Below are 16,998 nucleotides of genomic sequence, written 5' to 3' on the forward strand. Positions count from 1 at the left end.
GTTAGGAAGGGCGGGGCAAGCCCCTGTCAGTCAGGGAGTGTGCTAAAAGCCATTGGTCAGTCAGGAAGGGTGTGAAAACCTGTTGGTTGACTCTGTGGCTTTTACAGAAGTTTTTGGCTTTTCCTCTCCAGCTGACCCAACTGTTGGAGCTCAGGGAATGAGTTTTAAGTCCAACGCCCAGAAGAGCCTTTTGTAATCTCTTTGCTAATCTCTTTTGCTTCTTCTTTAAAATGGCTTCGTCCCTTCCAGGGAGGCTGGCTCAGTCTGCACCAACCTCCACGGAGGACCGCGGGCTGTGCTCCACCACGGTGCCAGCCGGGAAGGAGACCGGCTCCCAGGAAACAAGTCTGTCTCGTCATGGGAGCCATGTCCCCAGGTAAAACGTGTGAAAAGCAGCACCCACACAATCTTTCTGTGGGAGGACGTAAGTAGGTAGTGCACCATTGCACCTAATGGGTGCATGTAAAAGCGAAAAATATAGTCCACTCTAAGAACACACTTCAGACACAGCATAGGCAGAAGGGGCTCTCGCACTGTGCAGACAGCATCTTGGTTCCCTCATGACTCTCAGAAAATCTACAGGCACAAAAAAGAAATACAGAAAAAAGTGAAAAAACAAAAATACTAAATTTCATATTCATTATTTTGCTTACAAAAACTCTAAGCCTTTAGTTGCCTTTTTAAAAGACTCTTTCAGGACACAGTATATCATCCTCAGAGGYTCAGGCAGAGAGCATCTTCATAGGAATTTTAAAAGAAAAAGGATAACAAAAATAATATGACTCGGGGAGTTCTTGGTCTTTATCACAGGTRTAGGAACTGCATGGTTCTAGCAATTTCCTGTTCTGGTTTTTAGAGTGTATTGGTTTAGTATGTTGCAGATTTTTATTTGTAACTGCTTCTCTTGTGTATTTATATTATGTTGCTTGCTAAAGACACTGTAAGATTAATCTTCTTTATGCTATTAATGTTGAAGATCATTTCATGTGCTATATGGAGACTAGGATCTATTCATGCTGCAACCTGTCAGAAATGAGCTGCAAACCCTGTGAGATCTAGTGACTGCCCCTTCTCAGCTCAGATTTCACTGTTAACTAAAMCAGAATGAATTTTAAGTAGGCATACTTGGCCAGTACTGTATGTTTACTTATTAAAATTCTGTTAATCTCTGCAAGGGGAGCTGGAACGTCAGCTAGCGGTACAAAGAGAATTGCTGTCCTCTTTTTCCTATTTTGTCACATTTACAACTTCTGTTGGCCAAGAAATCAGGAAATTGAGATTGGAACAGAAACCCAGACTTCCTAATTCTGCAGCAAAATTCAAAGTGCATACGGAACATGAAGCACAAATACAGTGAAATACAGTGACGAAATAAAGTATATATGAGTATCAAAACAATGTCGTAGTTTAGATTTCCTACCTACCTGTCCATTCTTTCATTCATCCACCTATGCATAATTTTATTTTCCTCAACTGGTAAGTTTGAGATTTGCACTGTGTTCAACTTTGGTTATCTATTTTACTCTAACCYTTTGCTGTATTATATGTTATCTCACCAGCTGACCCTTTTCTCTTTACTTAATAGAATTTCTTTTTTTTTTTTTTTAATTTGAGAGAATAGACCATGAGTCTGAAAGTCAGGGAATCTTGGACATGATTATGAAGCTATTATACAGTAGAAAATGAATTTACATATTGGCTGCATGACCAGGCCTTCATGTGTTATCAACACTGCAAATGCTTCACTATTTTACCTTTGGAAAGCCATTAATCTCTCTATGYCCAAGTTTATTCACCTGAAAAAAAGAAAAAATCTTCAACTGTTTTGAACAATATAATATTATTGGACAAAAATATTAGTACACTAGTAGTTTTTTAATACAAATTCTATTCAAAAGAGTGTTTTGAAAGAGAAGGTTAATACTTTCCAGAAACTGGTTTTAGGGAATGAGAATCTAGTTTCAGCGACAAGAGAAATAAAGTGGAAGGTGAGTTACAAAATGGAAGAAACATATTCAGCTGAYAGAAGAGAGATTTAATGATACCTCATTATTGCTTAAGGAAACTTACAGCTAGGTTTTATAAATCATTATTGCTGGTTTTGTAGCGCTAGGATAATTCATTTTGTGTGAGTGGGTGCTAGTATTTGTTCTTAGTGTATTACTTAATGATAAAATTAGGCTTTGCTGATAAATTTTTCAGCTAAAATAAGCAATAATTTTGTCTGTTCTTTTAATTCCTACCTAAAATTACAATGGTATATAGCACCCTTCCAGTTTAAGGACAGCTGAAATGCTGGCATCAGATTGCTTATGAAAATAAAAAGCATCTGTCATAACACTCAGACCAGCCTACTATTTTGCTGTAGAGGATCTGCTGCAAGGTTAGTTTGTCTTTTTAGGTGAAAGACAGATTTTATTCTTTTCATAGTGTATCTGTTGAGACTAAGCCTTCATATAATTAAAACCCTCAACAGTTTGTTCAAGGCAGCAGATCAAAAGGTTAATGTGCAGTGGTACAACAGGAAGTATTTGTACTCTTGAACATTTTTTAAATTTACAGCATTTAAAAACAAGTTAGCCCAAATCATAGCCAAAGCCAATATTACATCATTTAAAGTAAARCATTAATCATTAGTCACCAACCAGCCAGTTGGTCCAAAAGTTCAGCTGGTTAAAAACTTGATGGTTTCAAGAGTGAATAGAAATGTACTTTTAAACTATGCACTCAGTGTTGTATCTGGAATGGAAAGTCAAAGATTTCAGCGGAACTAAGTAAAACAAACTTCAAAAGCAAAACAAAACAAAGCAAAGTTCCTGCATGTTTTTAAAACTAATATCTTCTTGAAACARTTTTGAATTAAAAGATATTCTGTATACTGTAGGGGTGGGGATAGATGAATAAAACTCAAACTATATTTAATCATACGAACTGTATCATTAATTTGCTTTCTTTCAGTTCTGAAGTTCTTGAAGCAATAGAAAATGTTATTCTAGATGTACTTACAAGCTTGTCCCAAAAAAAAGCACCTGTGCTCACACTGGCTAACAGATCAGATTGGAGGAATRTAGAGTAAGTGTTATAAATTTTAAAGGCCTGCAATATATTTATAGAAATGACATGACTATATATTTGATTGTRTAACTTCCAAAAGAGTTAATCTTATTTAATTCTATCAGCATTAGAATTAACAAATAATTTCACTTCCTAAAAAGTAATGGACAAATAAAAAGTGATACTTAGTGTCTACTCTGCGTGAACAGGTATCACGTATTAAGTTAAGTAGCAGCAGACCATGGTATATAGGAGAATGTGAAACTCCAGTGAAAGGGGTTGGAAAGGAAAGGGAGGTCCTATAAACAATCATTTTCTGGAAGCAGTAGAGAACAAAAATGATAAGTTGTCTTTGATTAAAAAAACCTGTTCCAGGCTGGAAACAATTACTGACAATTTCAATCTCCAGTCCATTCTCTGCGCTTCCTCCTTTCTTTTTCTCTACTTTTCCTCATGATGTCTTGTTTCCTCAGATGATAGTGATAMGCTTCTCCTCTTCTTATTCTTCAAAGAAGATGCTCCTCTCCTTCTACTGCTGTATCTCTTACCTCCATGTTGCGTCCATAAGTTGTTCTAAGTTCATTACCAGCCAAAAAAGTAAACCAAGTTTCTGAAATGTTATCTGACTTTCAGATCTCATGCTAGTTTATCTAGACAGGATCAGAGAAAAAAGCAGCCTGTTCTCCTTTATAACACACTTTGTGATTTGTGTAAGTTGCCTGTGGAACAATATTTTTCTGAGGAGTTCATTTCAGYTGAAAATGCCTGAAACTGACAGATTAATTGCTTTCTATAATACCRATGCAAAAGGATAAAGAAAGACACAAATCTCTTTCTTGTCCTGTAATAGCTTTGCATATCAGTGGGTTAAAGGATATTTAGATCAATAAGATTGCAAAGGTGTTTAGCTGGCCACATTACAAACAATTGAGGTTGAGAAAGCATAGCAAACCTTCTACACATAGCACTTTGGTGGAATCCTTATTTAATGAGAATAATAAATTGCTGTCAGTCAAAAAACCTAAAGGGCCTGAAGGTAATCAGTTAACTGAAAGGCTTGCATGGTCCAGTGGATTTAATGGTTTATGTCCTGATAGTTTGACAAAAATGTTTCACTCAGATGTCAGTAAAATTAAAATACTATAACAAAGTTTTGCAATTTTTGGCAATCTTGGGGRAACTGGCATTCCAGGCTAGAAAAACACATGTGAGATGTTATTTGCCATCGGATCACATAGGGGGGAAAATGTTCAAATTAAAACAAGTTAACATCACAGTATGTTAAAAATAAGACTCATCAATCAAATTCARAAATGTTAACAAGTATTTATGATGGTGAAATGTCATCTCAGATATGCCTTTTCACTGATTACCCCTCTTTAATATGGCAGTGTAAGAAGATTACAATAAAAATAAACAAGTAAATAAAAACAAAACTCCAAAATGTACTAGGAACAAAAGAAAATAGAGTCAGTGGGGCATGCACCCTTTTTTCTTTTTCAGCAAGCCTTTTCATACCTAATATGCACAGCTGGGATCTACAGGGCAGGACCTAGTATAATGAGAGAATAATTTCATGTTTGAAATGTTTCTTGRAAACATTTGTAGATACCCAGAGAGATAGTTACCTGAGAACAAGGTCAATCAGTGAGAATGCCAATCCTAAAGCAGTACAACTGGTTTCCATTGTCCAGCTGTGTCTTTCTTAAAAAAAAAAAAAAAAAAAGATTTCCTGGTCGTGGAGACAAGATTGTATAGGAAATTAGTCTGTTGGGGTAAAGACAATACCAGGAAGAATTGCTGAATGACTGATGTAATGCCAAGTTGAAGTTTTTTCTTTATGAAGTGTCCATGGGAGTCACATTGATCRAACTTAGACTCTTAAATGTACTGCTTCTTAAAAGGAGTGCTCCCTGTTTACCATATCAAAGCAATCCAGTAAAGTTTTGATTACTGTTTTCCTCCCAGAAGTTTCATCCTGTAAAGTTACAATGTAGGGAACATGCAAATGAAAAACAGAAATACCTTTTCAATGCTGCAGCACAAAGGCAAGAGAGTTCCTTTAAAGTAGAAAGGCAGAGGGCAGTGTGCTGTTTATTGCTGTCACCTCACATATGCGTGTGCAGTGTGGTGTGTTCTGCCACCCAAAGGATGGATGAAGCAAAAGCTTTGACAAAGAAAGAAATTTAGAAACATCATGTCRTTTTATGTAAAATTATGGTTATTTTACCATTAATACTTTTTAAAAGTACATACARACTCCAAGGTGAAAAAGAATGCTTTAAAGACAGGACTGTTGTATAATAAGGCAGTAAAATATTTTTATGCAAAAGTAATCAGATGTCATTAAGAAAATACTTGAATCTTTCAGTGAAATGTGCACTGTCAAAAGTGAAAGGTGAAATACAAAATGGTTCAACTCATTTAGCTGAGTCAATTTTTTAGAGAATAGGATGAACCACATTTTTGTATCCAAAAGTAAATAATGAATTAAAACTGAGTTGTTCTGATAATAATTTCAGTGCATAGATCTGATCATATTATTGTAATATGAARTAATGACACTTATTTCATACATTCTAAGACAGAAAGTTACTGTGCCAGACTTGACTTGTATATTAATAGTGAACCTTATTTTTTCCTGTATCACTTATTCCTTTGTTTCCATACTAAATGATAATTTATGCTGATATATCAAAATTTATAAGCATGTATGAAATATTATACTTGTCTCTACTTCTGTCTGGGAGCATATGTATTTAGGCTTGAATTCAGTCTTGAAGTGTCTTCTTGAGAAAGTCTTTCCTGTTTCGAAGCCAATGATCAGCTGGGGGCCAGTTCAGTAGTGTTTTGAGTGGRTCATTCTGGCAGATGATGATTACTGGCTGTCTTTTGCCTTTGGCAACTCCAGCTAGAGAATGATGGCCAGTCACTCCACTAAAGTTGATGGGGCTCTGTACTAAGTCTGAAAACAGGACTAGCATATTTGATGAGAGAAAAGGTGTCTTATGCTGAATTATCTTGCAGAGAACAATTTACCATATCTTCACTTCATAAGTTTACAGTTTTATTGTATTTGTTTGCAATGTATCAGATTTAAAGATTCTGTTGGTCTACAGATGATACCATGTTGTACTACAAAAAAAATAAGAAGTGACTGTTCTAAGTCAGCACCAAAATTTGGTAAGTTAAAAAAAAACAAAAGCAAAATTCTTAATTTGTTTTTTCTTGTCTTTTAGTTCAAAACTTTGTAGAAGAAATAAATTATGCATTGTGCTTTAGAAGTATATAACTAATACAAGCCAGCCCTTCAGCCTTTCCCTTCTCTATTAAATTATAGTGTGGGTTACAGTGAAATTAATACAGAGTTCTTATAATTTCCACCCTCCCTGACTGAGTATCAGCTGCGGACATATTTAAAAGGTCTTTATATAAAAACATCATCCTTCTTCAGAAAACTGACTAGTGAAGGAATCTTGGAATATGGACAACAAACTAATTTCTTTTTCTAACTCCAAGTCATTTCTTGGCCTGGATAGCAGGGCATACTTTCCCTCAGTTAATTTGATCATATTTTTTCTCATTATGCTAGAAATTATTGAGTCTATTGATTAGTACAGTCTGTGTTTTCACAGCACATTAAAATATATATGTTCAAATTGTATTTACATTTTTTAGTGCTTTATGGGACACAAATATGGGTCAATATAAATACAAACTATAGCATACATGTTTCTGAAAACAAGGTTGATCTATCAGGGCTAGCTGTTAAACAACTTAAAATTACTTTTTATTTGGTAAACATCAATAAGATTAAAATATTTTGTAAATGTATTTTTTTCAGCTCTGATGCTCAAAATTTTATCGATGATCTATAAGATGGTGCAGAGCAATACTTATGCAACTAAAAGGTAAGATACTGCATTTCTGTAATTTCAAATGACATTGTATTTTAAGAATGTTATTGTGAAAGACAAACAGCTTGGATATAAACTGTAGGATAACACATTTCTGTACAAAAAATGTAGGTTTAGGTTGATCTAATTATCCTTGCCCTCAGTAAAATGTTTTTCTGCAYTCTCTCAAGCCTACAGCTTTTTCAGTATTATAACTACAAATACACTATTTTATCTTTATAGAGATATATATTACACAGATACACTACTCTTTGGCAGCCAGAGTGTTGTGGACAATATAATCGATGACATTTCTTGCATGCTTAAGATACCTCGGAGAAGTCTACATATAGTAAGTAATTTATTATTAAGATTTTTATTTTGTCATTATTTTGAAATCATATAGATTATACTGAAAGCTGAAATATCAGGAAAGTGATCAGTAGGAAGTATGCAGTGAAAATAAAGTGTCAGCTGTGCAATGAAACTTTATTTTATTTGTCATGGTATTCAGAAGGTTGGTTTCTTCAGAGAAAATACATAGTTAATTCCCTTGCTCCAAAGAGTTTGGGAACTAAATCCTTTAGCTGAACTAATTCTTTTAGCCAACTTCTTTAGCTAAAATCACTAGGCATTTTGCTATTAACCTAGTGAAGGCAGAGTTTAAACTTCAGAGTGTAAGACATTCATTCAGCAATTTGTGCTTAAGTGATTTGCTAACTTGGGGTTTAAACGAATATTTAAAGTGACTCACTCATGGGTACAACATCCTTTTAAATTTGTTTGTATCTTATGCCTTATAAGAATTCCTTTGTATCCATAAATGTAGTTATTAACATAATTTATTGTAAATATTCCTTCATATCCATGAAGACAATAGCTTTGTTCAGTGTTTAAAAGGTCGATGGCAGTCAATAATTGCTTATTACTGGTCAGAATTCTTTCCAGAATTTTCTTGTTTTGCCTATGCAATGTAACAACAACTTATTATTTTTTTCAGCTGTCTACAACTAAAGGTTCTGTTGCTGGTAATTTAAGTTATACTGAGGAAGATGGTACAAAAGTGAATTGTACCTGTAGTGCAACAGTATGTATTATAAATAGCAACAGTAATTCATGGCTTCTGCCTTTGTAGATGTACTTTTTGTCCTGTACTTTTTGTGGCCCAGGTTATTATATACATTTATTATACAGACCAGTGCTTGTGGCACACTAAGACCTCACAGCCTGGGTAAAAATGGGAGAGAAAAAGTATTGCTCAACTGTTTGGTGGACTAGCCTGCCACCAGCCTGCGAGTCAGCACATGCCTAATTTTAACCCRGCCCTTTATATTCTAACCCTTTCTATTACAGTGGTCTGACAAAGAAGGGCTCTAAATTGCAGAATCTTGGGCTCTCTGATCATACTTAGTTTCAGTCACAGTAGATTGATTTCCTGCAGAGTAAGAAAATAAGTCTTACAGCTTGAGTTGACGTACTCATCTGGTCCTCAAGGTGCTGCTTCTATTGGAGTGGACAGACTCATCTAGTAGTAACAGAACAGATGAGAAACTGAACTGAGCCTCTATATTTAGAGAAAGAAATCTCTTTCTGGACCCAAATATCTTCTCATTTACACAAGTTTAATGATGTTACTCTGTCAGCATAAGGGCTGATACTCTCTTCATGGGCCCAGCATTGCATAACCAACAGTATATAACATGAGGCTGTTGGGTCTCAGAAAGAGCTCATTATATCACTTATACAGGATTTACAGACATTAGAAGGGCTTGTATTGCCAATTAATTTTACCAAAGGCGGAAATGGACTAAAGAGAAGTTAATAACATTTTCAAAAGCAGTCAAGAGCCAGAAGTGGACTGAAGAGATGAGATTCAGCTAATCTAGTCCTAAAAGTTTTCCCTATAGGCATGTAGAATATGAAAGTGGGAACAGAATGCAGACCTCCTGAGTGTTGTCWTTGTTTCCTGGAAAATGTGTCCATTAGAAGCCTAAGCGGGTAATTTCAAAATGGAAAGACAACCTTAGCTGCCTATTTTACTTTGTTTTTGTTTAAGCACAGCCTAACGACCTCTATTATTAATGCTGTTCTACAGCTCTTCATATTTTTATTTGTTGAGTTGTTCCACTCTGGCACCTGAGGTAATCCAGCAGTCAGAAGTAAAAACAGACCACACACTTCAATATATACATACTCTTTTGCCAAGTTCTKCCTCCAGTTCCTGTTTTCTCATCCATATGCTTGCCAGATTGAGCTAATCCTAATATAAGATGTAAAGAAAACATTACTATATCTTAAAATAATTGCTACAAAACAGTTATAAAATCAGGTTATAGGTTAATAAAAGAAAGGATTTAAAGGTCTTTCAAAAAGAATGCTTAGATGGTTTAAATCCATATTGAATTTGCAATCTTCACACCCAGCTGACTATTTTCTGGCTAAGACACAAAATCAATCATCGGGACAATGTTATCTCTGTAGTGACTGTATGAAGAACAATCTTTTATGACAGTAGCACAAGCACACTTTTGAAAAGTATCTTTTAATAACAGGAGGACTCCGATACAACCATATAATAGAACAGGATATAAATGATTGAATATGCTCATAAAGCAGTGAAAATGTCAAGAATGATCTTGTATATAAGAAGATGAATGGTTGTTTCAGGATATAATTGTGTCCTTCATTACCTAATGTTGTTATTTTAAAATAGATCATTTTCTCTATTTAAAATGATTAATTTCATTTTTGTTGTTTTAGGCAGTCACTGTGCCGTCTAATGTTGAAGGAATTAAAAGTATCCTTTGAGCAAGAACTCTCGTTGTAGACTGAAAAAATAAAGTATAAACAAAGAATATTCCAAGTTAAACAATGTTTTGGTAATTTTTTCTTTGCTTGTTGGCTCTGAAATTGAGTCATGAACACTGCCTTTGGCTCCAGAATATGTATTATAGAGCATTCAGGTTTAATTGATTTGTGTGATGGATCATTTTRCATGCAGCTAGCCTTAACATATAAGATTTAATCTCACATGCAAAATTTATGCTAATTGTAGAAAAAGATGCAACTTTTCAGAGACTCTTGGATGATGACTTCTGCAGTAAATTGACCCCATGTATAATGATTACGGTATGCATCTGACATTTCATATTGTCTAGCTAGACTTAACAATTTAAATGATACTTTAGCATTGTAGTGGTGCTCAAACTTAGTCAAAAGACTATAATAAAATTAATAAGGAACATGTCTTACAGTAATTTTTTTTCATTTTATTATCCTAGTAATAGAAATACAAAATACACATTCTAAAGACTTATTTCTTCCAAAGATCTCCTTAGAGCCTCTTAACTTATCAACTTCATCTACTGTTGCAAAGTAGCTGCCCTACTCTTTCTCAGAAAGATTTCTTAACTCTTGAGTCTCCTTTTGTTCTTCAGGATCCTAGCTTTAGCAACGCTATAAGAAACAGAATTGTTCAATTCTGAATTGTAATGAAAGAGCAATGGAGTCTGGAAAATTAATAGGAATGTGTAAATTGAATATGCGTACCCACATGTTCTGGGACAAATATTGCCCACAGTGAGGAAAACCTTATCCCCACACGTAAAAGAGATAAGCATTTATACTATGCAATATACTGTACATGTACCGAGTACCAGTTACAGTCAGCCATATCAAGAGCTTGTTTTATGTTATTTCATTAGTGCCATAAATATTTTAAGAGGAAAAAAATGACCTTTTTCTTTTTACACCAGCTTATACAGGTATCAGAGTACATCTATATGTCAACTGCCAGGCCTTACAAATTAACTTCTTACACAGAGGAAAGTATGATGCTTCTATGGTCCCTGTAATCCAGGACATCTGCCATGCTGCTTCCCAGCCCTTGTTCCTCCTTCCCTCCCCATRGAGCCAAAAAGGAGCATACAGCTTTCCCTGCAAAATAGCTGCAGGAGAAGTATTTCTGCCAGTGTTTTGTTTGTTTACTTGCTTTTAAATGACAGATGTAAACACATATGTTGCCAGATGTTGTTTTAATTAATTTTAAAATGTCTGCTCTTATTTTATTTCCTTAGGGAAAAGGCGTACCGGATCTTAATACACGACTTTTGGTCAGAAAGCTGTGGGATACATTTCAAATTCCTATTTTCACCCTTATGGATGCAGATCCAYATGGTATATCTTTAGAGTTTCAATGACATAAAAAGAAAGATTATTTAGAATCTTTTTTCATACTCTTATGAGAAGGCGTTCATGGCACAGAGTGGGATAATCCAAGACAATCAGAAGGTTGCTGATTTATGCAATTTAACTGAGACATCTGTACTGTCTTAACAATAATCTGAACCTTGTGCCTAAAAAAAAAAAAGGATTTTTGATAGAATATGTGGCTCAGATAAGAGCTAGATTTTCAAAGTATCTGTGGACCTAAAAATGAGAATAAGTATCACAGGGAATTTTATGATCCACAGCATGATTCCACTGATTTTAATGGGAGTTAGGCACTGGGCCACTTTTGAAAGTCTCAGGAGATCCTAGCTACATCCTTGTAGAGCTAAATACCTTTGAAAACATTGCTTTTTCAAGAATTCCAACTGTTGGCTATTATGCTCCTTTTCTAAAGTGAAAGGAAGTAACAAGAATTTTTGTAAACATTGCCCAATTTGGAATAAAGCAGAATTTTTAACTATGTTATAATTCATAGGCAGACAGACATGAAAAAAAATGTTTTGAGCAAAGTGAGTCTTTTACTGATTTTAGAGTAGTTAACAGTCGTATCTTCAGCGTATAATCTTATAATTCAGCACTTGTGATATCAATATTTTACAGTAGTGAAAGGTAGAAACTGCAAGACTGATGCCAACAGGAATTAAGTTAATCTTAAAATGAAGGCTGTGCTTACAAATCAAAGTTTAAAGTTAAAGGTATGATGACTCATCTCGAAATAGTTACCTGGATATTGCTCCATTGGACATTTCAGATTTCATATTTGGCGATTTTTTTCTACTGAAAACATGAACAGCCATGAATTTCAGACTCAACAGTCATAATTTTTGCAAAATTCACAGAATTTATCTTTAAGTTATCGATATCACAAGTACGGCCCACAGGGTATTTATAAGTTTTGGGATTTAAAAAGAATTACCTGCTCGAAAGCTAAAATACGAATCTTAAATACAGATTAATTTAGAACTTCCTTTGTTACTGAAAGGTAAATGGTTTTTCATTTGCACCCTACCGTATCAGAAATATCACAATGGCAAAATGTTTCCTCTTTTTTCTGCAAAAACTGGGAATGTGGCATGAAATCTTAATTGTTCTACATTCTTTCTTTCCCACTATATGGGAGATGAAATGGCCAGATTTAATGTATCATGGAATATTTTTTTGTCTTTATTTTTCTGACAGAGCTGAGGGGAACCTAAGAAGGTCAGAATTCCTGAAGGTTATATTGTTGTTACTGGAGGGTGAAACAAGCTTCAAAACCCTGTTCTGTGGATTCAACTGCAGAACAGCGTGATAGCATATATTTAGTTTTGTAGATAGTCTTTGAAATGAGACTTCACAAAAATTATTTCTTGGTTCAACAGATTAGTAATTAGGAAATAGTTAGGATATTGACGGAACCTTTGTTGTGAAGAAATGGTTGAGGGAAAAAAGAAAAAGTGAAAAAATGTACAGCTCTGTAGCTGGTATGCTTTAAATAGTAGTCTCCAGTATCCATAATTCAAGATAAATTTGAAATCTGAATTTTAAGCCAAAACCAAGATGTAGTGACACTCTTTAGCATGCACTCAGTGAATGTACTTTTGATAAAAACATATGCAAATATTTGGTAATTTTTTAGTATTATGTACTAAATGTCAGTATTTTTTTGCAGAAAGTTCTGAGCAGCAACTCGGTTTAAAAATAAAAACAAAAAGATCTTAACTCCAAACAATTCATTTTCCTTTCAAAAGTCAATTATCAAGTCAAAAAGTAAATCTGATTGATTGGTATAATTTCATTTCAATAAAAGCATACAAATTGGCTGTGTTTATGCCAGGAAAATAAACGCTGGACTATTCTGTTTTAAAAAGAGTTAAGTTCTTTTACACTAGAACACTGAGACTTTAAGCATGTGTAAGACTGCACTACTGATGATTCACAGAATTGTTTAAATTGTTTACATATAAAATGTGTTTTACCTATGAAATAGGTAAAATACATACCATGTTTTAACAAGGCCTAAGTACACAGCTCCGTAGTTTTGTTTTGCAAGATGCAAGCTCTCCGGCAGCCTATGGCTGAAATTTTGACTGAAGTCAATGAGATTGTTATCAGGCACTTTAAGAAGGTTGTGTTAACTGTAATTGCTGTAATTTTCTCTAGGAGATTTGGTTGATTTTTACTGTCCTTTAAGGATATTCCTAACAATCTGATTTCTCATAGGGACACTAAAAGGTAAACCTGTAAACCTGAAAACACCTCAAATTATTTTCATTATAATATTAAAACATAAATAATATTTAAAGTTTAAAATGAGAAGGATGAAAAATATAATAATTAACTTACAGTCTTAAGCTATCATACCTACTAAGGTTAATTCTGAAGAAAAAAGCAAGATCCAAAGGATCTGTTGGGCATGTGTTGTTGATCTGCATGTGTTCACTGTGTTCAATATCCTTCAGCTACTCCACATGTGCAGACCCACTCAAAAGCACATGTACAGCCACTCTTTCTGCATAAAACAAGCCCATTACATTCTGGCTGTGCTAGATTCACTGTGCATGAGCTATTCTATTACATCAGCAGTAAATCTGAGATTTCCCTGAAACATCAGATTTACAGACAGAAATTCTCTATATATCTACACTGAATACCTCCTGGAAACAAAGGAGATTACTACAAAATAAGAAGCAGCTGCCCAAAGCAATACTATTGAGAGATATGGATTACACTGGACAAAGAAAGACCCTTTTCATGACAGTTGTTGGACAACRTGTAAAAGAGCTGATTACCCTTGTTTCTGAAATGACTATGCACAGGCAGTGTGAAACATTTAACTATATAAAGGTGACATATTATGCTCAAATTTTGATTGTATTATTTTGACATGCTCTAAAGATAATTGTAAACCATTAAGAACCTTATTAATCATAATGCCATAACTGTTATGCCATAGAATTGAATTATTAATGCAGTCATCTTAAGCACACCCAGCGTATAGATAAACAGACTCTTGACATTTTGTATTTGTAAATTAGGTATAGAAATAATGTGCATCTACAAATATGGATCTGTGGTGAGTATGATTTTTCCACTTCAAATATATTTGTTTTGTAATCCAGTCTTGAAGCTGGGATATGCAAAATGTTATAGCCTTTTTTACAGTGGCTTTTGCCCTTTATTTTTTGTTTCAATACTAAAACACAGTTTTTAGGCCTTGTGTATCTGCAAAAAGAGCTTCCTGCATCAAAAAGAAATTTGAATTGAAGAAATAAAATCTGACCATAACCTAGGAAGGMATATTTCTCAAATTATATAAACTAAACAGACACTCAGTGTTATAGCTGACCTTTCTTATTTTAGTCAATGTCTTTTGAAGCCCATCATCTCACCGTTCCATCTATAAAGTGGCTTGGTCTTCTTCCATCTGATCTCGAGAGGTTAGTTATTTCCCCAAAGAAACAGAAGTATCCTTCTCTTTCATAGACAGTAAATGCAAGTAGCAATGAATCTTACTTAATGCACRGAAAGATGGCTGATGATCAAATCTATTAATGTTTTCATACATTATTTTGATTTGTTAAAAGAAAGCTGGAAACAATATTTTTAAAGTAGATGAGAAAATTTAATAATTGTGTTTTCTTTTCAGATTAAATATATGCAAAGATGCCCTGATTCCATTTACAAAACAAGATCAAAATAAATTAGCAAGTATACAAAAGAGACCTTATGTTGCTCGTCAGCCAATGTGGAAAAGAGAAGTATGTATAAACCGATCGTCTCCTATTTCTTATTCCCCGCAGGCCAAATCCTATCACCTGCAATCCTATTCCTCTTTATGATGACAAACTTAGTATAGCAGAATCAGTAAGGTTTTGCAGCTCTAGAAGGCAGCAAGATTGAGAAAGTCCATGCCTGCTGTCTCTCTGAATCAGTGGGCCTCGATGGTCACAGTCCAGAACTGCCAGTGTTTTAAGCTGCCATTAGTCATCTGATGATCATATGCTGTACAAGGGATTWTACTGCTTTCCTAAATACTGTGGAACATATTACATCTTTCAAAGAAGGGGAACGTGTAAAGCAGTYGCTTACTCTGTATTTGACCTCTGATCCTGTCTAGAGCTTTTAAACCATATATCTCAATTTAGGAATATATTGTGTGAAATGGTTAGCAAGGAAGAAAAGGTATTGTGTACTTTCCCTCTCCTGTTTATACTCACTTTATTAATTGCTTATAAATATGAGATGCACACTGGAAAGCACGTGAACATATAATAAAAATCAGTCTCAGTTCCATGACAGGGATTTTGCAGCACCATTTCCAGTAATGTTCTTTTTACTCTATGGCTTTATGTGCACATCCAACAAATATAATTGTTTAAACAATTACAGAATCTTCAGTCAGGCTGTTAGAGCATCACAGGTTAATTTGTTCTTTTTTAGCTGGAAATTATGGCAGCATCTAAAATGAAGGCTGAAATTCAAGTTTTAACTTCTCTTTCATCAGATTACCTTTCCAGAGTCTATTTACCAAACAAATTGCAATTTGGTGGATGGATATGAAAGCTTGTTTGCAAACGAACTGTTTTCTTGATACTGATTTATTTTGTAACAAGCGTAGAAAAATACTGCTTTTTTGTGTTGAGCACTCTTAGAAAATCTGCAAAGAGAAACAGGGCTTTGTTTCAGKTTCTTGCTCATTTTCTTTATCATTGTATCTAGCATGTAATTTTGATTGTCTCTTTTTCCCCTTTCAAACCACAGAAGAAATGACAACTCCTTTACTGTTTCTTCCATTCCGTGGCTACTGCACTGTAACAATCCCAAAGGCAATGGGAGATACATAAAAAGATATTTCAATATGTTCTTTGTAGAGAAAAAAACGTTGTTATACTTGCAATTTAAAAATGTGTCAAGGGCTCGCTGACCCTTCTGTCTTAAAGCACAATCAAATGATGCTATTATACCATCCTTTTTATTTTTGTAGAGAGTAAAGGACTTTGTTAACAATTTATTGTATGTGCATACTGTTAGAAATTATAAGTACAGAACTGTGGTATTTTGTGTTCACTGTGAATTTAGACTGAAAAGTCAGGGATAGTTCTTCTTTACTGCCTATCTCAAGCAGCTGTAAATTTTCTGACAGCAAATTACTACCTTATCTTCTTTCAGTGAACAAGTAAGCAACCAGATGTTAGTGATTAGAATTTAATAAACAATCCTGTTAATAATGCACATCTTAACAGAATCCCTTGTTCATTTTCTCTATTTAGTTGGCTCTAAAACAGTAAAAAGGACCAGGAAATAGTGACTAAAGTGTATAYTAAATGAATTTTACATGAAGAAAGCAAATTGACTGCATAAAAAAAATTTATTAGCACTTTCCAGAATTGATATGATCTACACAGTCATTAGCAAATAATATTTTCAGTAGACATATCTAGTGTGTTTTTTTAAYTATTGCTCCACCAGTATTAAATTTTAAAGGAATAAAAAGGAATTTTGATTTACTGCACTGTAGCAGAGTTATCATATACTACTAATTTCTGCTGTCTAGTTACATAAATAATCTTGATCCAAAGGTAATACAGAGCTATTTAAGCAGCAGGTGTGATAGCCATTACAGTAAAAGGTCCAGGTTCAGTCACCAGACCCGCGCTTAACGGCAGCTTTGAAGCAGAGATGTTCGCTGTCTGGCGTTAGGGAAGACTTTATCTTCGTGAGAATAGAAGAAGTTTCCAAAACACTTGGAGAAGCGGTCTGACAACAGTCAAGTCTACTGGAATTTAAATACACTACGTTTCCCCGTGTTTTAATATTTATTGCGCTTGCCGGGCGG

At 34.4% G+C, this 16,998-nt stretch overlaps 1 protein-coding gene across 1 annotated transcript; it reads left to right on the forward strand.

Moving 5' to 3' along the window:
• Positions 1–230: 230 nt before the first annotated feature.
• Positions 231–15,722, forward strand: SPO11 (SPO11, initiator of meiotic double stranded breaks). The gene is made up of 13 exons (XM_026057378.1): positions 231–376; positions 2,959–3,072; positions 6,149–6,237; positions 6,899–6,965; positions 7,194–7,302; positions 7,951–8,037; positions 9,711–9,747; positions 9,970–10,079; positions 11,027–11,126; positions 14,198–14,235; positions 14,523–14,599; positions 14,809–14,920; positions 15,603–15,722. Exons 1-13 carry the CDS (start codon positions 231–233, stop codon positions 15,720–15,722), a joined length of 1,206 nt encoding a protein of 401 aa, XP_025913163.1.
• The last annotated feature ends 1,276 nt before the right edge of the window (positions 15,723–16,998 follow it).

Source organism: Apteryx rowi, unplaced genomic scaffold (assembly GCF_003343035.1).
Source record: "Apteryx rowi isolate R43461 unplaced genomic scaffold, aptRow1 scaffold_0, whole genome shotgun sequence".
In the NCBI taxonomy this organism is placed as follows: Eukaryota; Metazoa; Chordata; class Aves; order Apterygiformes; family Apterygidae; genus Apteryx; species Apteryx rowi.